Here is a 24684-nt window from a genome sequence, read left to right on the forward strand (position 1 = left end):
TTAGGTTGCACTTCCTCATCCAATGACAGGGTGGGGTGGGGGTTTGCCCTATTGAACCTTGGTATGTGTAAGATTGCCCTGTTAATCTTCTTTCTCTGTGTGAGTAGCAAAAGAGATTTTAGAAGAATTCTCTTGGACATTTGGTAGCGTTTTCTTGTGCTGCAATTACTATATATACTCAAATATAAGCCGACCTGAATATAAGCCGAGGCACCTAATTTTACCACAAAAAACTGGGAAATCTTATTGACTCGAGTATAAGCTGAGGGTGAAAAATGCAGCCGCTACTGGTCAGTTTAAGAGATGACCACCCAGCTTTCTGTCATTCCCTCCCCCCCTTGCGGAGCACGAACTTTCCTCGGCAGCGGCAGAGGAGAAGGAAGCCCCTGCGGCAGGCTTTTCCGCAGGCTTGCTCTCCTTTTTCCTGGTCCCATGTGCGGCCGCGGTGGCGGTGGCAGCGGTGGGAGGAAGCAGAAAAAAACGCGCATGGAGCGAGGGGGGAGGGAAAAGTGCTCACCGCTCCCCTTCTTCTCTTGCAGCGCGCGCACCTTCTTCCTTGTCCCATGCGCAGCCACAGGGGCAGAGGCGGGAAGACACAGGAAAGCTGTGCATGGTGTGAGGGGGCGGGGCAAGTGCATGCCACTCCCCTTTCTCTCTTGCCGCGCGTGCACCTTTTTCGGTGGCGGAGGCAGGAAAGACGCGCGAGGGAGAAGGGAAAGGTGCGCACCTTTACTGCCGCTGCGTCTTCTTCGGCAGCGGCGGTAAAGGCACGCACAGGGCAAGGGAGGAGAGAAAGGCGCGCACCTTTCTCTTCCCCCTTGCACATCTTCCCTGCCTCCACTGCCGAAAAAGGTGCGCGCGCGGCAAGAGAGGAAGGAGAGTGGCGCGCACTTGCCCCGTTCCCCTCACACCATGCACGGCTTTCCTGTGTCCTCCTGCCACTGACCCCGCCTCCGTGGCCGCGCATGAGACAAGGAAGAAGGTGTGCGCGCGACAAGAGAGGAAGGGAAGCGGTGAACACTTTCCCCTCCCCCCTTACTCCATGTGTGGCTTTTGTGCTTCCTCCCGCCGCTGCCCCCCCCCCCACCGCGGCCGCGCATGGGACCAGGAAGGAGAGCAAGCCTGCGGAAAAGCCTGCCGCAGGGGCTTCCTTCTCCTCTGCCGCCACCGAGGCTGCCGAGGAAGGCTTGCCTTTCCCTCCTCCTCCATCATTCCTTGACCCAAATATAAGCCGAGGGGAGAATTTTCAGCCTGAAAAAAAGGCTGAAAAACTGGGCTTATATTCGAGTATATATGGTATCCATGCTGTGGTAATCACCTATTCAGATTATTGTGATGTATTGTAAGTTGATCTGCCATTAAACATGGCTTGTTCTGTGTGAATTGGCCAAGAGAATGCTTTTCGGGGATTTTGCCAAGCTAGGTTTTACATGGGTACTGTTATCCCCACTGCTCCCCAAGAAGAAAAGAGTGAACCAAACAAGAAAATGGTGTTCAGTGGAACAGGCAGTAGACTATCTTGTAAACCAGAGGCTCCCAAACTACGTTCCACAAAAAATATCATGGGGTTCTGGGAAAAAAATCTTTTAAATCTTTTTTTAAAAACCTTTTAAAAAGTCGATTCTAGAATATGGAGATCTTACTGAAATTCAGTGTACCTCTGCTTTAAAAACAAAATTGATTCTTTTTATTTCCAAATGTAAATAATAATAATAAAAAACACCTAGGCAATAGGATTAGTTAGATGAAAGAAGGAAGAACTTTGTTAGTTCACAATGTTTAGAAATTGAATTAGGGTTCCACAGAAAAAACAGGGATAGAGTTAGCGGGAAATGTCTTCTGAAGGGTTCCATAATCAAAAAGTATGGGGACTGCTGCCCTAAACCAACAAGCAACATTGTTGTATTCTTCTCTTACTGATATGGCGTGGGGCAAAATGAAAGGACTTTTCTTTTGTAAAACTGGTGTACTTTTGTGTACCAACATAGGCAGAAGAAACTAGAAGCTGCCATGGAAGAAGAAGGTTTAGCAGATGAAGAGGTAAAATGATTGCAGTTACATTTCAATGCATTCATGTTTTATTGTTCGGCTTTTGGTGTTTTTAATTTAATGTTTCATGAGCATATGTCTTTCTTTTTCATTTATCATGCACCTAAAATTCAATCTGTTAGAGGCCCTTTCCTGAAAAAAAGACTCAAGGTCCATACAGTAGTAAACTATACAAAATTTAGAGCCAATAATAGAAATCCTATAACATAAAATCATGCCTCCTGCCAAAAATAACAAATTGTAAGAATATTCAATTGACATAATGCCAGTCATAGGCCTGGAAAATGTCTTAATCTGGCACTTATAGACCTTGTTCTATTCAGGCTGAAAGAAGCATGAAATCTAGGTGAATAATAGCTTGGTGGAAGCAGTAACTTCACTACTTGGAAAAGCTCTGCTGGATGACACTTGTTAACACTATGCAAACTATTGCTGCCATGAAGCAGCCATTCAAATAAGTTGTATTCTCTTGTATGTGTTACCTTTCATTTGGGATCCAGCTGTTGTCCCTGATGTCTCATTGTTGCCTAATGTTTCAGGGAGACGATTGAACACCAACAGATCAAATATGACTTCTTAGTGAATTATCTGTTCTGGGAATCCACAAGAGCCTACAAATGAATAGCCAAATATTCTTCTATAGATTGCAATTTTGTATTAAAAATTTGCTGCCTTTATGTGCCTATCCCATTTTTAGTACAAATATTGTTACATAGCTTATTTATTCATATTGTTGTCTTAGCATTAGGGCTATTAAAAGATCTCCCACATTTAGAACATAATTATTTCTTACAGAAAAAGCTGCGAAGATCTCAGCATGCACGTAAAGAAACAGAATTTTTACGGCTGAAGAGAACAAGGCTAGGCCTAGATGACTTTGAATCTTTGAAAGTTATTGGAAGGGGTGCATTTGGAGAGGTTAGTAATTTGATCTTCTTAAAGGTTTCCCTTTCAGCTTATTTCAGCAATTAGCTTCCGAGCACAATTCAAAGTGCTGGTGCTGACCTATAAATCCCTAACTGTCTTTTTATGTGTACTGTACACCGCCATGAGTCGCCCGTAAGGGCTGAGAATGGCGGTCAATAAGTGCATCTAATAAATAAATAAATAATAAATAAACAACTCCAGCCCAGTTTACCTGTCCGAACGGATTCTCCCCTATGAACCATCAAGGTTGTTAAGATCTTCTGGAGGGGCCCTGCTTTCTGTCCCACCACCCTTGCAATCGCTTCTGGTGGGAACGAGAGACAGGGCCTTCTCGGTGGTGGCCCCTCGGCTCTGGAACTCTCCCATTGGAGATTAGAACAGCCCCTTCTCTCCCGACTTTTAGAAAACTGGTGAAAACTTGGCTCTGGAATTTGGCATTTGATGAGTGAGTCAATAACTCCTGACCACACGGACAGATGGTGATGAATTGTGACTTCATTCTGACGACTTGGCCTTGTGAAATTATATGATTGTATTTTTAATGTGTTAGTGTATTATGAGATGTGATGTTTTAAGTCTTTGTTTATGAATCTTTTGTTGTGAACTGGACTGAGTCCCTCTGCGGGACTTTTAATATAAAAGTTCTAAATAAATAAATAAATTATTTTGCCAACAATATTTGTCTCAGTGACTGTTCACCCTGGTAATGATGGATTGTTGTGGGAGTTGGCAGATATGCTGTAATACATCTAACATTCTTCATTTTTAAAAACATTTTCCTCCGTTTCCAAACTATCTCTTTAACAACATTTTAAAAACCTTTGTTATATACTAGTATTTAATTGGGCCGTGCCAGTGTTCCATTTACCTCCTGTTTTCTCAAGTCACTTTGTGTGGAACTTCAAGAATGGAGAAGTAGCATATTTACCTCTTAGATTATGAACCTTCCTACTGTTTTAGAAAATTAATTTACTTTCAGTATTGTGAACTTGATTTTGCATTATTCAAGTACATGGCCATAATTGTTTTCTTTTTTTAAAATGTTAATCTATAGGTACGCCTTGTCCAAAAAAAAGATACGGGTCATATTTATGCAATGAAGATACTACGAAAAGCTGACATGTTGGAGAAAGAACAGGTATATTTCTTTTTTTTTTTTTGGATACCTTTAAGCTCTTCAAAACCAATACAGTCAGATTCCCAGATTTGCTGGATTTAGGGGTGAGAAACTGAATGAAACACCCCCTTTTTTACCTCAGAGAACACCTCGTTATGAATCTGGATCATAGAATCATAGAATCAAAGAGTTGGAAGAGACCTCATGGGCCATCCAGTCCAACCCCCTGCCAAGAAGCAGGAATATTGCATTCAAATCACCCCCGACAGATGGCCATCCAGCCTCTGTTTAAAAGCTTCCAAAGAAGGAGCCTCCACCACACTTCGGGGCAGAGAATTCCACTGCTGAATGGCTCTCACAGTCAAAAAGTTCTTCCTCATGTCCAGATGGAATCTCCTTTCTTGTAGTTTGAAGCCATTGTTTCATGTCCTAGTCTCCAAGGAAGCAGAAAACAAGCTTGCTCCCCCCTCCCTGTGGCTTCCTCTCACATATTTATACATGGCTATCATATCTCCTCTCAGCCTTCTCTTCTTCAGGCTAAACATGCCCAGCTCCTTAAGCCGCTCCTCATAGGGCTTGTTCTCCAGACCCTTGATCATTTTAGTCGCCCTCCTCTGGACACATTCCAGCTTGTCAACATCTCTCTTCAATTGCAGTGCCCAGAATTGGACACAATATTTCAGGTGTGGTCTAACCAAGGCAGAATGGAGGGGATCCTCCAATAAGACTCTATGGTCCGTGTCTGGTAGACGTTGATCACAGAGTCTCACTGTAGGACCTAGAGGTTTCTAGAGAGAGAATTTTAATCAAATTTCCAAAAGTCAAACTGGCAAAATGTGGAGGGCAGACTATATGTAATGAAACCCATGATGGAATCCATGATGCTAAAAGGAGGACCATATTATCAAGTCCTTCTTGCAGCCTGTTAGTTTCCAGTAAGTGTACATTGCATATCTCTGCAGGTAAAGTCAAGAACTGGAAGATCAGTATGCTAGTTCATAGAGATGTTGGACCAGTCAGCAGGATTTGATGAGAATGAGATTTTTGCTGCACATTTCAAATCAAATTATTTATGCTTTGGTTCCCACATAATATAATCTGACTTAAGCTTGGAATAGAAAAAACAGTGATGCCATCCTGGCCTCAGTGACCATCTTAAAAAGGGGTGAGTCAAGTGCAGCAGTCCTGCAACTCCTAGCAGCTTTCACAGTTGGTTATATTAGCTGCGGTTGGTGGGAATTGCAGTCCAATTGCATCTTTACTTAACCTGCTATAATATCACCAGTCTCACATTGTAAATCCACATATACACAACTTTGTCCTTCAAAACCTAAATGGTGTATAATATGTCAACTACCACAGGTACTTCAGTGCAGCTCCACTGGCAAGCGTTTTGAAACAACTCCACACCTGGCAGCTGTAGAAGCAATAACTTAAGCAGTGTCAAGCATCTCTGGAGGATTATATGATAAGGTGCTACAGATGACCTTGTGGCCTTGTTTCATGAAATATTAAGCAAATTGACATACTATAGGACATACGAGACATGTTGACTGCATCTTGCCACATAAAAGCTTCCTCTTGTGAAACAGAGTTAAAGCTTGATAAATGATGAAATATATATGACAGCATTTATAATTATTTGCCCAGAAGGAAGCAGGCAATATAGATACAAAGAAATTGAAATCAGTAACACTAAAGCATGGAGTTAGTACTGATGTTCAGAATTTTTTTTTTGTCGTGTCAGGAGCAACTTGAGTAACTGCAAGTTACTTCTGGTGTGAGAGAATTGGCTGTCTGCAAGGACGTTGCCCAGGGGACGCCCAGATGTTTTGATGTTTTTATCATCCTTGTGGGAGGCTTCTCTCATGTCCCTGCATGAGGAGCTGGAGCTGATAGAAGGAGCTCATCCACGCTCTCCCCGGATTCGAACCTGCAACCTGTCAGTCTTCAGTCCTTCCGGCACAGGGGTTTAACCCACTGCGCCACCGGGGGCTCCATGTTCAGATTATGTCAATTGAATTTGTGCATATTTAACTTCTTCTACATACGGGGTGTCCAACCTTTTGGCTTTTCTGGATCACATTGGAAGAAGAATTGGCTTGGACTACATACAAAATTCACTAACATTAACGATAAACGACGAGCAAAAAAAATAAATTCTGTGCATAATTTTCATAATATTCACCACCACAGACAATAAAAAAATTGCATAATAATCCTAATTATGTGCTGCCCTGTTCAGAGGGTCTTTTAGAATTATCAAGCAGGTCTTCTGGCTGAACTGCTTGCGATTATAATGCGTTTTATGAACAATGCTCCAATATTTGTAGACCTAACATACTCTGATTATTCTATTCCATTCCATTGTCATCTACAAAGTTTGCACTTGAGAACCATGCAACTGAGTTACAAAAACACCTCAGTGTTTTAAATAAGTTTATAATTTTGGGTTGAGCCACATTCACATATGTCCTGGGCCACATGTGACCCATATGCTGCAGGTTGGACAAGCTTGCTCTTGATTTTATTTAAGAATTAACATTAGTGAATTGTTCCTAGATGGAAAATGTGGCTATAGCTGTTACTAGTGCTTCCTCTATTTTCAACCAACTTAGGCAATTGTTGTTAGGCGATTCCTCGTTTTCCGAGGAGGATTGTCTTCCAGTATTCTTCTGGGTCCGTATGTGACTGTGGAGCCCTATTCTTGCTCTGCATTTTCTTCCGCAGTGAGGGCATTGGTTTCCAGGTGGGAGGCGGTCTCGGTCGGAGTTGGCTTGACACGTCTTCCTCTTGACACGCTTCTCCCTTTCGCCCTCCATTCATGCCTCTTCAAATTCTGCAGCACTGCTGGTCACAGCTGACCTCCAGCTGGAGCGCTCAAAGGCCAGGGCTTCCCAGTTCTCAGTGTCTATGCCAGAGATTTTAAGGTTGGCTTTGAGCCCATCTTTAAATCTCTTTTCCTGTCCAGCAACATTCTGTTTTCCATTCTTGAGTTCGGAGTAGAGCAACTGCTTTGAAAGATGGTGGTTGGGCATCCGGACTACGTGGCCGGTCCAGCGGAGTTGATGGCAGAGGACCATCGCTTCAATGCTGGTGGTCTTTGCTTCCTCCAGCACACTGACGTTTGTCCGCCTGTCTTCCCAAGAGATTTGCAGGATTTTCCGGAGCGCTGATGTAATCGTTCCAGGAGTTGCATGTGACGTTTGTAGACAGTCCACATCTCACAGGCATATAGCAGGGTTGGGAGGACAATAGCTCTATAAACAAGTACCTTGGTATCCCTACGGATGTCCCAGTCCTCAAACACTCTCTGCTTCATTCGGAAAAATGCTGCGCTTGCAGCATATTTCGGTGTCGATGTTGGCTTTGGTGGATAGGTGGCTGCCAAGGTAGTGTAAATGATCAACATTTTCTAATGTTACACCATTAAGCTGTATCACTGGCATTGGAGAGGGGTTGGCTGGTGTCTGCTGGAACAGCACCTTGGTTTTTTCGATGTTCAATGACAGGCCGAGCTTCTCGTATGCTTCTGCGAAGGTGTTTAGAGTGGTTTGTAGATCTTCTGAATGCGCACAGACGAAGTTCATAAAAGCTCTCTCGCAATATTGAGCATTGGTATGTTGAATATAAAATAGGCATGCTGATAATTTATGCAGAGAAGCACCTGTCTTTCCTATTGACATGAGCATTTTGTTTTGAAATATTCCTATGACAGGTAGCTCATATACGAGCAGAAAGAGATATCCTCGTTGAAGCAGATGGTGCCTGGGTAGTGAAAATGTTTTACAGTTTTCAGGACAAACGTAACCTTTATCTGATCATGGAATTTCTTCCTGGAGGTAAGCAAATATTCTCAATTTGGTGAAAACCAGAATCATTCTATCTGGACAGAGAACTGGGCTGATGAAGCAATGCTAAACAGCAGGAATGTATATGTGTCATGTGATCCATTCCCAATATCTTAAGCATGATTAAGGGTGGTGAATACTTTATTTCCACTGGCTATAATTCTGTTACAAACGCAATTCAACTATTAAAATCATTTCTGAAAAATGAACAATTGGTGGTAGAGAAAAATCAATAAATGCATAGAACGGATCTCATAAAAATGTAAGGGGTAGGGTTCTGTGCACATAATGAAAGGACCTTATTAATCTATTTGCTTAATAGTTGACACAGCTGTGTTATTGTGAATTACTTGAATTACTTGAACTTCTCAGTGGATACGAAACCATGTTATCATTTTGATTTTCAAGAGCAATTGAAATGTATATTTTTATAATGTATGTTTTTCTTGATTCAGGTGATATGATGACTTTACTAATGAAGAAGGACACCTTGTCAGAGGAAGAAACTCAGTTTTATATATCTGAAACAGTGCTGGCCATTGATGCCATTCATCAGCTAGGTTTTATTCACAGAGATATTAAACCGGATAACCTACTGCTGGATGCAAAGGTATATAATGATTTTATACTTCCTGTAGTTTGTAACTTCTTTCTGATTTTAAATATTTGTAACACCCAAATGTTAGTAGGATTGAGTGGGGCAGCTTAGAAAGCCACCCCAACCTTTTTGCCGAAGTAGATAGTGTTGTTTGAAAGAACGAGCTCATTTCATCCTGACTATTTTGAATTAATTTAACATTTTGTCATGTACAAATGAATTATAGAGTCATAGCATCTTAGAGTTGGAAGGGACCAGAAAGGCCATGTAGTACAACATCCTGCCGCGGACGAATACAAAATTGCAGCACTGTTGAAAGATGTTCATGCAGCTTCTGCTTTTAAAGACCTTCAAAAATGGAGATTCCGCCACCGTCTGAGGCACTCTGATCCACTGTTGAACGTCTCTCTTTTTTTAAAATCTTTCTAAAGAGATTAGGTAGAATCTATTTTCTATTTGTGTCAAGCTGGCCCTATGGTTTATGGCACAGGTGGGCACAGTTTAGACAGTGGTGAGAATTTCAGTCTGGAAGATCAGTTTCCCACAGTTAACCTAAGGATTTACTATGTGACTATTCTCGTGTTGTCAGTACCTCATCTTCTGAATTGGACAATTTCAATTAAACTTGCAGCTCACCCCTGTAAGAATTTCAGCTAGTTAAGCCCAAGTAATGTTTTCTTTCTGTAGGGCCATGTAAAACTCTCTGATTTTGGACTATGCACAGGTTTAAAGAAAGCTCATCGAACCGAATTCTACAGAAACCTTACACACAATCCACCAAGTGACTTTTGTAAGTATAGTGTGTTCTTGCTTTCAGCGTTAGGTTGCTCTGTTCTACCTGAGAGGCCTTGGTTGTTATCTTTTTACAGGTTAGACTTGCAGAATATAAATATGATTCATGTGTTAAAACTTTCCAGGAGAGAACACAGTCAGTGCAGAATCTCTAGGAATGTTCTTTGGGTTCAGTTTTTTAAAAAAATAAATAAATTGGGACTTGACACTGTCATGACTCCAGAAGAACATTGTAGTGTTCGTTGCTCTATGAGTTAAATCCCAATGTTATTTACTCATATTTATATCATGCATAACCTTGCATGGGATTAAGACAGAATGCACCTCTTCCTATTTCCTCCCGTGATAGTATTGTGTGATAGGTGAGGTTGTGAGATCATGATTGTCTCACTATTACCCAGGAAGCTTAATATCTTAATGGAAAATTGAACCTAGATTTTTTCACTTCCAGTTGCAGTTAGTTGAAATATGGGGATTAAAAAAACTTGTTGCAAGGCATGGGGGATTTTAGTGCAAGAATGCCAAAATCCATATATCTTTAGAGCAGTGGTTCTCAACCTGGGGTCCCCAGATGTTTTTGGCCTTCAACTCCCAGAAATCCTAACAGCTGGTAAACTTGCTGGGATTTCTGGGAGTTGTAGGCCAAAAACATCTGGGGACCCCAGGTTGAGAACCACTGCTTTAGAGCTTAATTTTCCCCTAACAGAGTATCTTTTTCTGGATATTCCTAAGTGGTAAAGTTGTTTTAGAGGTTGATGAGGCAGGGAGTTGTTCTGGTCTTTCTGTCCCTCAAGATACACATTATTCTTCTGAATGGATCTTCTAAATCTCTGACCATGGCAGAGATCTTTCCTACCTTCGGCTTCCCCCATTTAGGATGTCTGTATACATAGGGCGCCATGAGTGCCAAAAAGGTGTGGCTGGATTTCTAAGAAAACTAGGTCTGTTGCCACAGAAGCAAGTGCCTCTTCCTAACCAGATGAAATTTGTTGCTATTGGCTAAGTAAAATTAGCTGATATGGATTGACTGTAGTAGTTTTTCAATCTTGTTCCCCATCTCTAAGAGTGTGCCTGGTGGTAAACCAATTAGACACCAATGTTTTGCCAGCCTTGTTAGCTGTCCCAGTCATTAGAAGATAAGATTGCTTATTCCAGCCTCAAAAGAAATCTTCTGAACTGAGCCCATGTGAATTGGCCTGATCTGCTGCATGGCAGTAGGCCGAGAGGCAGTTGGGAATATTAGAGTTGGAGAACCTTTGTCCTTTCAGATACTTTGAACATCAGTGTCCTGGAAGGTCTTGCTAGCTTGTCCATTATGAGAATTATAGCCTGGAGAGTCAGTCAAAGTTTCCCACTCCTGGAACAGACTTTATCACTTAAAATTTTGGGTGGAAGATCTCATTTTTAAATACAGCAAAACTTTGGTGTCCATTAGGGCTTGGTTCCCAGATCTCTCAGAGTAACAAAATCCATGGATACTCAAGTCCCATTACATATAGTTTTATTACAGTGGTATAGTAAAATTATGTCCCTTCTATAAAATGGCAAAATCAGGTTTGGTTTTTGGCATATATTATTTGAAATATTTTCAATCAATGGGTGATTGAATCTGTGAATATAAAAGCCGTGGATATGGAGGATCAACTATATTCTGTATCCTATTGATTTAAATATCCCTACAAATTAACAAAAATGGTTCATACTCTTTCCATTTTATGCTGACTTTCTGTTTGCAAAGAGCTGTTTTTTTTTAAAGCATGGATATAATTTAAGATGATATACTTCACCATTGTGTACAGTATTGCCATTTCATGTTGTTGTATCACACATGAGGCCAGGATCTACAGCAAATAAAACACTATTACAGATGTAAATAAAACTTATTTCTTTCAAGTATTTTGGTATTAATAAGGCTTTGGATGTTAATAATAATAATAATAATGTTTATTTTTACGCCACCACCATCTCCCCAACGGAGACTCAGGGCAGCTTACATGAGGTCAAGCCCAGACAACAAATTGCAGTAAAATAAAAAAACAAAACACAAGCAGTAGCACAATAAAATACATAAAACATATGAATACAACAAGCAATATACAAATGCAATATCCACAAACACAATGACAATGAGCATGTACAAGATTTGGTATTTTTACTAAAACTCAAGGAGAGATAAAAGAGGAGTAAATTTACGAGGGAGAGCTCAAAAGGAGAGAGGTTAAAAAACAGGCTTTCATACGGGGGGGGGGGGGGGTGTACTCCAGGGACAATAGCGTTGAATGGAGCAATAGTTTAAGGTTGTGTTACTTCTCTAAAGGCACAACGAAATAGCCAGGTTTTAAGATTCTTTTTAAAGGTTTCTTAGGTGGGGGCTTTCCTAAGCTTTCCGGGCAATGAGTTCCAGAGTTGGGGGGTCACAGAGGAGAAGGCTCTCTCCCTTTTACCCACAAGATGAGTCTGTAAAACTGGCAGGGGCGAAAGGAGGGCCTCCCCAATGATCGAAGGACTCGTGCTGGTTCATGGAGAGAAGTAGGGTCACGAAGGTAGGCAGGTTCCAAACCGTTTAGAGCTTTGTAAGTGATAACCTGCAGCTTGAATTGGGACCAGAAGATGAACGGCAGCCAATGAAGTTCCTTAAACCGGGGTGTGGACCGCTCCCTGTAAGTCGCCCCGGTTATTAATCTGGTTGCTGAGTGTTGGACAAGTTGTAATTTCTGGGTCATCTTCAAGGGTAGCCCCACGTAGAGTGCATTGCAGTAATCCAGTCTAGAGGTAACTAAGGCATGGACCACCATGGTCAAGTCAGATTTCACGAGGTATAGTCGCAGTTGGCGCACGAGTTTTAGTTGTGCGAAGGCCCTCTCGGCCACCGCTGACACCTGCGCATCAAGTGTCAGCGCTGAATCCAGGAGGACCCCCAAGCTGCGGACCTGTGACTTCAGGGGAAGTGCAACCCCGTTCAGCACAGGTTTCCATCCAATACCCCGGTCAGACGAGCGACTGACCTGGAGGACCTCTGTCTTGTCAGGATTGATCCTCACCTTGTTTGTCCTCATCCAGATTGTCACAGTGGCCAGGCACTGGTCCAGTATCTGAAGGGCTTCCTTGGAATCTGGTGGAAATGAGTAGTGGAGTTGGGTGTCATCTGCGTTAACATTTACAGTGCTAAATGTTTTTCTTCATGCTGGTTCTTACATTTCTAAAACCCAGTTCAATCATGATCTGTATATGGATCTGCTGTAAAACAATCTACATAGGTGCCATATTTTGAAAGAATATGAAGAGGGAATGGATTGTTTTTCATGTCCTCATTGTGGAGTTTGAATAGAAGTAACCACATAATTCCTTGTTCTCCAAACATTAAACTTGCTTACACATTACCTGTGCAGTTTGAGACAAAACCATGCCAAAATAGATCCCTTCCTGTAGGGATAACATTTGAATCCAGTCATACCTGAATATTTCTTGTGCTCTCAAAACAGAAAGCATTAATTAAAATTTGCTTTGTGAAATCAGCATTCCAGAATATGAACTCGAAGAGAAAAGCAGAAACCTGGAAAAAGAATAGGCGTCAGCTTGTAAGTACTTTCTTGAGTAGTTCTGTAGATATTCAGAGTAGGAGCTTTACTTTGGATATGTTTGCTTGTTATATATGTTCTTTTTGCCTTTTCATGTCTTGGTCAATTAATAAGGGTACAGTTGGATGTCAGGTGGACAATTCTGCTAATTTGCCAACAGTTGTGTAACTTTGTTAAAGTACTCAGTTGTTGACCAAATAACTCTAAAGGCTTTCAAAGGGGCCACACAATACTTTGCAAGCCTTTCAGTTCCAGAACTTTTCTTCGGGCAAATATGGTGGATAAAGTAATGCAGGGGAGGTAATAAGGAATAATGGTCAAACCACTGAGTAGTCTACATTTAACTACAATCTTGAAGCAACTGCAGACATTCAAAATAAAACAATACTAAATACTGGAATGACTTCAAGTTTCACCTGGGATTTTCCTAAGCAGAGATTATCTGCAAACAAGATGTAGATATGTGGTATATGAACACATAAAAACAAAACTGTTACTTTACCACAGTTCAAAACACTTCTTGTTTTCAGGCTTATTCTACTGTTGGGACCCCAGATTATATTGCCCCAGAAGTCTTTCTGCAAACTGGTTACAACAAATTATGTGACTGGTGGTCGTTGGGGGTGATTATGTATGAAATGCTAATAGGTAAGTTGCATAGGAGATGACTTTTTTTCTGAGTTTCAGTCACTCAGCTCAGTACTCCGCAATTTTTCAATTTTTGGATTTCTACATTCAGTCAGCATTTTGAACATGTACAATGCTGTTTGGGCTGTTTTAGTGAGGAAACAGGACCTGGTTCTCTGGAGTTTTGCTTTTCTAGAGTTAATTTGTGCTTTCGGAAAGCTTCTGGACCTTCTAAACATGTAGTCGTCTGAATTTGTGGAGAGAATAGATTGGAGGTGTTAATCTGGCTGAATGAGAGCTAGAACTCAGACAGCTGAAGTAGCTAACTAGTATATATTATGTATGGGCCAAAGGCTTATCTGGATCAATGGCAAGATCTCCAGTGTTGTCTTATTCTTGCTTATCTAATAATATCAATAGATTGTCCTATAAATTAGGCTGCTGGTTTTAAAAAGTTAACTTTGAATAGAAAGAAAAAAAATGATTTTCTATGAAATGACTGTAAATTCAGTAAAATTTCTAAGCTAAGATTCTCTCATGTTCATTCATTTTATCTCTTATTATCCTTCTTTGGGTGTCAATATTTTGCACATTATTCTGGTTGGTAAATTTCAAACTATGTTTGACATCTGCCCACCTTTGGCACTTAATTTAAAACAGCATTAAAGGCCAGTCTCTTTGAGCAGGTTTGTCCAGATGATTTCAAATTATAAGTCTTAAATTATGTACCAGTTGTTTTCATTTCCTTGGTTAAATATTTTATTTTAAACTACTGATTTAACTGGTTTATGTGCTATTCATAAATTTATTTATTTATTCCGGGCACTTCTACCCCGCCCTTCTCAACCCCCAAGGGAGGACTCAGGGCGGCTTACAACCGGCACAATTCGACGCCAACAATTCAACAGCAATAACCACAATAGATAAGACATTCAAATTAATACAATAACAACTAAAAGCCAGTCTAGTGGCCAACGTTCGCCGTGTTCTAAAATCCGCAAGTCCATTCAGCATTACCATAGTCCTTTCCAGATTCTGGTCGTCATTACCTTGTCAGCCTGCCAGATTACCCAAAGGCCTGGTCCCATATCCATGTTATGTTTATATTTTAATCAGTTGTTATCCACCTCCATTCCTGGGAGGTGGCATATAAGAAATAAATATGTGGGAGAGGATTCTTAGAAGCATTCTTCATTTTAAAAATTAATTTTGAAGGCAGATGTCTTCATTTTTCTGTTGAGAATTTTGATAGAATTACCAAATAAACCTATTATAGAATTACAGAATTAATATTAGGTTCTGTTTATAGGTTTATATCTGTTCCTATAAGTCTTAAGTTTGATGGTCAAATAGCTCTGACATTTTGGTTTTTTTTATAGGGTATCCACCCTTTTGCTCTGAAACACCACAGGAAACATATCGGAAAGTTATGAATTGGAAAGAGACCCTGGTATTTCCACCTGAGGTTCCCATTTCAGAAAAATCCAAGGACTTGATTCTAAAGTGAGTAGATAACATTGCCATTGCTCTTCCCCTGCCTTTTTCTTCATGTGGAGGAAATGCGACTACATGTTTACACAGCCTCTGCCTAGACTTCCCACAAAAGTTGTGGAAGCAAGAAGCCATCTTTGCTCCCTTTGCTTTAGATAAGGCTTGTCTTAGAGTGCATTCGAAATCTAAGTGTGTGTTTAAGACTGGCTGTTCTGAGTGTTCGTTTTGTTTGGGAGGTGAGGCTAAATTCTTCAGCCAGCAGCGATCGACAGTTTTAGGTCAGCAATTAGTGACTGATTGTTCTCTGTTCTTTGAAGCTATCTGGGAGTGAGTGTTTGCTCACACCTTTACCCCTGCATAAAACATACACAAAAGGGGAGATTATTAGCAGTCTGCAGATGGAACAACACAAAAGCACTGGGACTGTGACGCAGCTGGCTGGGTGTCAGCTGCATTAAAGATCACTGCTGACCGAAAGATCATGAGTTCGAAGCCAGCCTGGGTTGGAGTGAGCTTCCGGCCAATTGTGTAGCTTGTTGTCGACCTTTGCAACCCGAAAGTAGAAAATTTAGGTACCACCTATGTGTGAGGAGGCTAATTAAACAAAATTTACGAGGCCATAAAATAAATCTCGAGCAAAAGCCTGCAGGGAATGCAGAAAGTACTTCATCAGTGTCGCAGATAGACGGTGAAGCAACAGCTCCCCTGTTGACCAGAAGTTGGAATGTGAAATAGCTTCTGACTATCTTCTATATATGTCGCGTGTCTATGGCATTGAATGTTTGCCATGTATGTGTACATTGTAATCCGCCCTGAGTCCTCTTTGGGGTGAGAAGGGCTAAATATAAATACTGTAAACAAATAAAAAAACCTTCCCGTCTCATGCACAAGCTTTGGCATGTTCAGCTTCTTCATGTAACAACTACTCAATGACATCTGCACCAAGTGTAAGCAGATGGCTCTCATGGAACAGAGGATCCAACAACTTGAGGGCCGTATTAAGACGCTTAAGGACATTCAGGAACTCGAGCTGTTCTTGGAAACCACACAATACACTGTTCTAGACATGCAACCCACATCACACCAACATTATGGGGAGGCTTTATGAGGAGATCACTTCAAATGTGGACAACCCTCAGGCTTGGAGGAATGTCACCCTTAGAAAGACATAGGACCAGGAAGCCTCCTCAGAATACTTCTGCTCAGCTGAATTTACACAATAGATTCCAAATCCTTAGACAACTAACACCTGACCAGGAAACACAACATCTTGGGGAATACCACAGTGACTTAGATACTGCCTTCTCTTCCAGACGGGATGAGATGGCTCCCAGGGGCAAAAATACACCACGTCACTCAGAGTCTCACCGGGCTCCTCAAGCCCCATTACTGCCCCCCCCCCCATGTTGATTCATGTAGGAACCAATGATACTGCTAGGCATACTTTTCAAAAGATTATAAATGATTTTCGAGCTCTCAGTTTTCCAGTCTAACAATTGATTGTATATTTTTGTTATGGTTTTCTTCTCTATTTTTAATATTTTGTCCCATATTGTCTCTTTATCTTCAAATCCAACCTTCACATCCTGTTTGAATATTTCCCGAATTTGGAAATATTGTAGGCAAGTTAAATTTTCGTATTTCTGCACCAAGTTTTTCTGAGATTTAAGTTCCCAGGTGGTTTATTGTTGACTATTCTTTGTTGTAACACTTTTCTATTTTTTAGATTTTGCACTGATGCAGAAAACAGAATTGGTAGCAATGCAGTAGAAGAAATCAAATCGCACCCATTTTTTGAATGTGTTGACTGGGGACATATCAGGTAAAAGTATAGTTGAAGGTGAAATAAAGTGAGTGTGACAAACCATTTGATGTGGATAGGTCATTGTATTGGAGATAGTTTTATAAGTATGCATTAATGTGAGCAGACCTGTAAATTTTAGCTAACCCTTTGGATTGTGTTGAAAAGAAATTTCTGACTGCAGCATGGTTACAAGGATAGGTCAGGTTGATGTGGCAAGAGAATTGATATACAGTGAAAAGACAACCATCTCCATATTAAGAGCAAAACAACATTTTTTAAAATCATCATTTTAAAGGTAGCAAGTTTTATTTGGTGTAAGATTTCAGTGACTGTAAACATGTCAAATAAGACTTGTTAGTATTTAAGGTGCCATACACTTCTGTTGTTTTTGCAGCAAGAGACCCCACCCTTCAATGGTATATATATAGAGAGATTTGCTATTATGTGTGTAAGCTGAAGGTTGAAACACCAATTGCCTTCTATAAACTTTCCAAAGCATTTGAAGCAAAAAGTACCAGTGACAACTATTGATGAGAAAAAGCCCTTTCTGGAAAAGACCTTTGTTATCCCCCCCCCCCCCCCCCAGCATATTTTATACAGCCAAGAGTAGCACTGGTAACTCGAGAAAGTTAAGGCTTCTTCTGGCTAGAAAATGATATTGTACAATGGGTTGAGGCTGAGCATCTTTCTCGGGGAACATATTTCATCCTAGTGAGAAATGAGTTTCTACTGTTCTGCTACTAGATGCCAGCATTGAGTGGGATTCAGTATATTGTACAAGGGGATAAAAATGGAAGATTCATAAAAGTGATTTTGGTCTCACCACTGAACACCTTCATAATGACTGCTTCAAGGAATTTTCTCATCTAAACATCTTGGAAGTGACAGCACTGCTATCGCTTTTGTTTGAAAGCAAGATTAAATTATGCAGACTATTCTGACCTTTGTGTATGTATGTGTTGTAGAGAGAGGCCAGCTGCAATCACTATCGAAATCAAGAGCATTGATGACACTTCCAATTTTGATGAATTCCCAGAATCTGATATTTTACAGCCAGGTGAGAACACACTAATACTGTCATGTTCATTAAGCTTACCAAAATTTTGAGAATAAGATGGTTTTTAAAATATTTATCTACTGGTCTACTGGTGACCATTTTCCATGTTGTATTTTAGCTACCTAACTTTTATCTCTGCACTATCCAAGAGAGGATGCCATGCATTAGGATCACCCTGATCATGGTGAATTAGCCATCACTCTGAATGCTGTTCAGCTCAGAGCAGTCTCTACTACTGTAATACTCAAAGGGATTTAGAACAAAACTTGGAAAAGTTCAGTTTGTGGCCACTATGGTCACTGGCCCTGTAGCTGCAGGAATCTAAAAGACAAAGCTTTGAAATGCATTGCTCCTTCCTCATCCAATGCTTTGATTTATTTTAGTTTTATTTATTTATTTATTTGACTTGTATGCCGCTACTCCCAATTTTGCTCGGAGTGGTTTACAGCAGTAGATTAAAACAATAATATTAACTTTAAAATACAATAAAACAAGAACAGACATAGTCCCGAGTTATTCACCCATTGAAAGCTTGTTGGAAGAGAAAGGTTTCACAGGCTTTCCGAAAAGCAAGTAGTCTCGGATAAATTGGGTTTCAACTGGCAAGGCATTCCATAAATAAGGGGCCACAATCGAGAAGGCTCTCTGCCTAGTAGAGGACAGATGATAAGTCCGGATGTTGGAGACTTCAAGCAAATTTTGGTCTTCGGATCGAAGTAATCTCTGGGGTTGGTAGGGGGATAAGCGGGCCCTCAGGTACACCGGCCCCAGACCATATAAGGCCTTAAAGGTTAGTACCAGCACCTTGAAAGTAATCCGGTACTCAATCGGTAGCCAGTGCAGCTGTTGTAGGATTGGGGTGATACGACACCTCGCCGGCACCCCGGCGAGAAGACGAGCTGCCACATTTTGCACCAGCTTCGGTTTCTGGATCACTGACAAAGGAAGGCCAATGTAGTGGGCGTTACAGTAGTCAAGCCTCGAGATGACCGTCGCCTGGATCACCATAGCCAGGTCGTTCCTTGATAGGTAGGGAGCCAGTTACCTAGCCTGACGTAGGTGGAAAAATGCAGATCTGCTCACAGCAGAGACCTGGGCCTCCATTGTGAGCAGAGGGTCCAATAAGACACCAAGGCTTTTTACAGAAGGTGACAGACGTAGTGTCTCGCCATCCAGGGTAGGCAGCTGGATCTCCTTCCCACCCGGACGGCCCAGCCAAAGGATCTCCGTTTTCGCTGGGTTCACCCTCAACCTCCTGGGTCTTTATTTCACAGACTGATTGGTCTTTTATTTCACAGACTGGCAAAGGGATTCTGTATTCCATGGCCTGAAACCTTCCTTGTAAAGGGGAATTTAATTGATGTGTAAATTTGTACACCAATTGTTTTTTAAAGGCAAGGGAGAGAGCAAGAGACAAGGAACTGGGGTAAATGGAGAAAGGAAGCAGATGTACTTAGCAAAAGAGAAAAATTGTTGCAGAGGAGAGGAGTATGTGAGAGAAAACATCTAGAGCCAAAATCTAAAGAAAGGGTAGCCTAAATTTTAATCCACCATTTTGGGAAATATCCTTAGCACGAATTAGACATATTCTTCACCAGAGAAACAGAGTTCAAGTCTAGTAAGCTTATAATCCATGTAACAAACAAAAGAATGATGGAACAAGGCAGTTCAATAGAAAAGTATCCTAAAGAGTGGAGACTGTTAGTAGAGCACCATACTGCTATTCTTGGAGTGGACATATTGTATGAGAAGGAGAGCAAAGAAGGTATGGGAACATATATAAGAAGCTCAGGGATGGAGATGTAAATGGGACCAGGGAAGATGGAATAATCATCTTAACAGTTTGAAGAGGTCATGTAAGGAAAGATGGTCAAGTGGGTGTAGTAAAGTGAACAGTGGAAAGATTTAAACCATAATCCAGGCTTCCAGAAATATGTTTTACCCTGAGATGTCATTTTAAATCAGAGCTTTTACTAGTAAAATGTTTTTGTTTTGTTTTGGTTTGGTTTTTTTGCTTTTTGCTTTATCCTTTTAGAAATAATAATAAAAATACTTGGTTTGAGATGAGATTCAGTAGAATCCTTGAGATGACCAGGCTTGTCCTAAGAGTTTCCAGCTGAATAAAGTACACAGTTGATAAAAAGATAATTGTGGGAACCTAACAATATGGAAGAAAAATAGCTTATTCAAAGCATTTTGAAGGATTTGTATGTGCTAGTAGTTGTTCTATTGCATATTCCAGATGAGGTACATTATCTGTTTACTTGTGTGATTTAAATGTCTTTAAGTCTTTGACATCTTACCAATTTATTCCTATACTCTGTTAACTTGAGGTTGTGTGATGGATGTTAAACAAGCTATGCATGCACCTTTAATATTTGTTTGTTTATTTTTGTTCCAGTGCCAAACACCACAGAACCTGACTACAAATCCAAAGACTGGGTTTTTCTTAACTACACCTACAAGAGGTTTGAAGGGCTCACTCAGCGTGGCTCCATCCCATCTTATATGAAAGCTGGGAAGTTGTGAAACTCAGCAGAAGAAAACATAAATATGAACTCAGGTAGCTGCTGCATCAATAAGACATGCTTGGCACAGATCATGATACACTGAAACATTCACACAGACTGGTGCACATTGACCAAGAAATTAGGAAATTCTACCGGATTAGGATTTCTAAGACTACTACAAGAATTAGTTGGCAGTGCCAGCTGGCTTCTTCCTTCTTTTTTTAATAGTGAATATTTTTGTTAACTTTATTATAACAAAGGTACTGGAATAAATAAAGGAATGGATATCATCTTTGTATCTGCACTGCCTGTGTGTGCGTGTGTGTGCGTGTGCACGTGTGTGTGTGAGAGAGATCAGCTATAGCTCTGTTTGTATTGTAATACATCTAATTTGCCCAGGGGTTGAAAAAAATATAAAATATGTAATAAAAAGTCGGTTCTTTTCTTAATAATGCTGCCCCATATGTGTTGGTCTGGGTAAGTTTTAAGACATAATGGTATAAGATCCAGAGTGTTGTGGTGTTGTTCCCCACCAATGAAATATCGCGACACAAAAGTTGTCACAAAATTACTTGCATATCCTGGTTCAGACTAACTAGGATTTCAGGTTATTTTACATTTCTTATACAGACAATCCCTTGGTTATGGACAAGATAGGTTCTACTGTATGTAAGGCAGAAAACTTTTTTTTTAGTTTTGGATAACATAGGGAAAGTTAATACTTCTGTAACATTTGTTTCGCTGATCAGAAGATTGCACATCACTTTCTGTCCCTGGTACAATTGGATTTTGAAAAGTTTGGGTTGTCATGGAAACAAGGATTCGCAGTAGAGCTTCAGTGGAGACACCTTTCCCTCACAATTACCTTTACAGGAGTGAATTTCCTTTCCTAGGAGTAGATTTCCTCTCAATTTCTGTTTTAATTTACCTAGGCCCATTTTAGAAATTCTTGCCCTAACAGTAATTTTTGCATGAAGAATTGGGTGGGACTGTTTAATGTATTTGTGTTGTTTTGATAATTCTATGCTTATGTTTTGCGTACTCTGTATGTTGGTGTTTTGCTATTTGGAAACTGCCCTGAGTCCCCTAAGGGTGATAGAGCAGTATATAAATAAAGTTATTATTATTATTATTATTATTATTATTATTAATTATTGTCTCACCCCTGTTCGTAACTACGAGTTAGATTTAAGTAGGATGTCTGTAACTCGGGGACTGCCTGTAATGCTTTATGCTTGCTCAGGGTTCATAGATACAACAGTAAAGAAAGGCTGTACATCAGGTTGCATCTGTGTCTAATTGGTGTAGAACAGGGACCTGTGACACAGTGAACTTAGCATAATAGACCACACTTGAGAGAACTTAAGTCTTTTGTTTTCTAGGAGGAAAATGGCACTGTTGTTAAATTAGAAAATGATTACCATATATACTTTTACATAAGCTGATGTCATGTAAAAATCAAGGGCAAGTTTGCAGGCCAAGATTAAGGATTTGATATGATAAGCTGAGGATCATTCTGTAAAGAGAGCAAACTATCTGTGCTACTTCAGTGGGCCAGCTGCCCTTTGCTGCCACTATTTTTCTGTCCAGATACTCAAGAAGGCAGAAGCAGCACCATGCTGGAGAGAGGAGAGGTCTATTCTCCTTTTAAGATCTCCTAGGATAGACTACGCTCTTGCATTTTGCTACTCTACTCAGAGAAGGAAATGGTTCCTTTTTGCTAATAGGTAAGTTACAGAACATCCATTGATTCATGGATAAATTTCAGCTGGACAGCCTAGAATGTCTAAACTAGGAAAAAAGGAACAATGCTAGACAATGTAGCAGAAGAAGATGCTTTTGAAAATCAATACATAACATATCTTTTGCATGCTTTATTCCTTCATCCTGGTTTTATTTTTGTTATTATTTCTTATTCCATTTTTTTCAAAGAAATTTTATTAAATTTTATAAGAAGGATACAACGAAAGAGTGAGAACAATAAGATATTAGAAAGGTGAGAAAGGAGAGAAAGGAAAAGAGATAAAAAAAATAAAGGGGGATAAGAACCCCCCCCCCAAAAAAAAGAGGTGGGGGGGGGGTAGGGTAAAAAACTCCCACACAAAAAACAAGCAAACAAAAACAAAGCAGAAAAAACCACAAAAAAGGATGACTTCCATTCCATCTTCTTGGCAGTAGTCTTTTATAAAAATAAAAAAATTACTTCTCAAAGAGAAAAATTGTTCCTTGTATTTATTTTCATTTTTGCAAATTTTCTAGATAGTTATCGAGAGGGTCCCAATTCATCCTCTTTAAAATGGCAAACGTTCAATGCCAATTTTTGACATACAAACATATACAGACATACACAGAGGCTATTTAACTTTTTCTGGCCACCAGGGGAGCTGTCGCTTTCATCGCCCATCTGCAACGCTGATGAAGCACTTCCGCAGGGAACGTCTGGTTGTCTAGTTTCCTACCCAGAAATACACAACAACATCACGATCATGGACAAGTATGTTACAGCTGGACATGTATGTTTTCTCTGCCCATAGCACTTTTTCATGGAAGAGTTTCTGAATTGCTGCCTAGCAACTTCACATTTGTACTTCTGAAAGATAAGTTCTAAGTGGGTCAGATATTGCCAAGACGTTTTACCATGAATAGTAAAGATGGAAGAAGTTCTTCTGCCCAAAACATTCATTGTTTTGCTCAGTATTCCCATTCCCAGACTGCTTAGTGTAAATTCTACTCTCTTTAAGCCACATTTTGTTGTCTGAAACTAGATAAAACCCATGATCATCACTAGAGTTGAATATAGAATCATAGAATCGAAGAGTTGGAAGAGACCTCATGGGCCATCCAGTCCAACCCCCTGCCAAGAAGCAGGAATATTGCATTCAAATCACCCCTGACAGATGGCCATCCAGCCTCTGCTTAAAAGCTTCCAAAGAAGGAGCCTCCACCACACTCCGGGGCAGAGAGTTCCACTTCTGAACGGCTCTCACAGTCAGGAAGTTCTTCCTAATGTTCAGATGGAATCTCCTCTCTTGTAGTTTGAAGCCATTGTTCCGCGTCCTAGTCTCCAAGGAAGCAGAAAACAAGCTTGCTCCCTCCTCCCTGTGGCTTCCTCTCACATATTTATACATGGCTATCATATCTCCTCTCAGCCTTCTCTTCTTCAGGCTAAACATGCCCAGTTCCCTAAGCCGCTCCTCATAGGGCTTGTTCTCCAGACCCTTGATCATTTTAGTCGCCCTCCTCTGGACACATTCCAGCTTGTCAATATCTCTCTTGAATTGTGGTGCCCAGAATTGGACGCAATATTCCAGATGTGGTCTAACCAAAGCAGAATAGAGGGGTAGCATTACTTCCTTAGATCTAGACACTATGCTCCTATTGATGCAGGCCAAAATCCCATTGGCTTTTTTTGCCGCCACATCACATTGTTGGCTCATGTTTAACTTGTTGTCCACGAGGACTCCAAGATCTTTTTCACACGTACTGCTCTCGAGCCAGGCATCCCCCATTCTGTATCTTTGCATTTCATGAAGCAGTTATAGTGTCATGATCACTGTATCAGCCTGGGACTGGCTGCTTTGGTCCTCTACCATAAAGAAGGGAAGTGGAGGGAGGCTGGGTACAGTTAGGGAAGGTAGTGTAGATCAGGCATCTGTTTTGTGAGGGAAATTGAAATTGCAGTTGACAGACTGAGGGCACAGTGTTTGGCCACACGGGGGCGGGTGGGAGTGGGGGCTGATCTATTCAAGAGGTCTGAATAGGAAAACTTTAGAACTGTCTTTTTAGGATTGTGGAAAGAAGGAATTAACCACTTGTCTCCGGCGTTATACTGTGAGCTTGATTTTGACTCCCAAGATCTTCCAGAGTCTGGCATTAAGACAGTTCTCTTATTAATTTTCCTGCACAAGTGGTGAGATTACCAATGAGTACCTCAGAGGAAGGAGAGCAACTGGATCTTGAGGTGGTAGGCCTTGGAGGTAACTACTGCCACCGAGGCCTTAGCAGCTGCACTAGAAATAGATATCTTGGCTCAGGGAAGTGAGAGAGGAACAGCGGCTTACCGGGCTGCCTTTGAACTCGACCCAAGGCTTGCCGGGGAAAGGAGTGATGGTGCGAAGAACCCTCCAGAGAAACTGGAGAGGCAGTTGGAGATTTTACCTCAGAAACGTGACATCTGGAGAAAAAGATGTCACTATAGAGAGGATGTACAAACCTTTTTGTCTCAAATGGATGAGATGAGATGAGAAATGGCTGTGTCTATCTTTACTTACTTACTTAGGCGA

The 24684-nt window shown here is 40.8% G+C and overlaps 1 protein-coding gene across 1 annotated transcript in view; it reads left to right on the forward strand.

The window, feature by feature from the left end:
* STK38L (serine/threonine kinase 38 like) overlaps nucleotides 1-20691 on the forward strand; it is a 36213-nt gene extending 15522 nt beyond the window's left edge. Inside the window, exons 3-14 of the mRNA XM_060778237.2 lie at nucleotides 1989-2040; nucleotides 2845-2967; nucleotides 4031-4114; nucleotides 7812-7935; nucleotides 8400-8554; nucleotides 9230-9332; nucleotides 12851-12912; nucleotides 13443-13560; nucleotides 14919-15042; nucleotides 16757-16852; nucleotides 17800-17891; nucleotides 20293-20691. Of these exons, the coding sequence (XP_060634220.1) occupies nucleotides 1989-2040; nucleotides 2845-2967; nucleotides 4031-4114; nucleotides 7812-7935; nucleotides 8400-8554; nucleotides 9230-9332; nucleotides 12851-12912; nucleotides 13443-13560; nucleotides 14919-15042; nucleotides 16757-16852; nucleotides 17800-17891; nucleotides 20293-20420 (1261 nt within the window). The 3' untranslated portion in view covers nucleotides 20421-20691. The remainder of the gene's footprint in view (nucleotides 1-1988; nucleotides 2041-2844; nucleotides 2968-4030; nucleotides 4115-7811; nucleotides 7936-8399; nucleotides 8555-9229; nucleotides 9333-12850; nucleotides 12913-13442; nucleotides 13561-14918; nucleotides 15043-16756; nucleotides 16853-17799; nucleotides 17892-20292) is intronic.
* The last annotated feature ends 3993 nt before the right edge of the window (nucleotides 20692-24684 follow it).

This window comes from Anolis sagrei, chromosome 5, assembly GCF_037176765.1.
Source record: "Anolis sagrei isolate rAnoSag1 chromosome 5, rAnoSag1.mat, whole genome shotgun sequence".
Lineage (NCBI taxonomy): Eukaryota > Metazoa > Chordata > Lepidosauria > Squamata > Dactyloidae > Anolis > Anolis sagrei.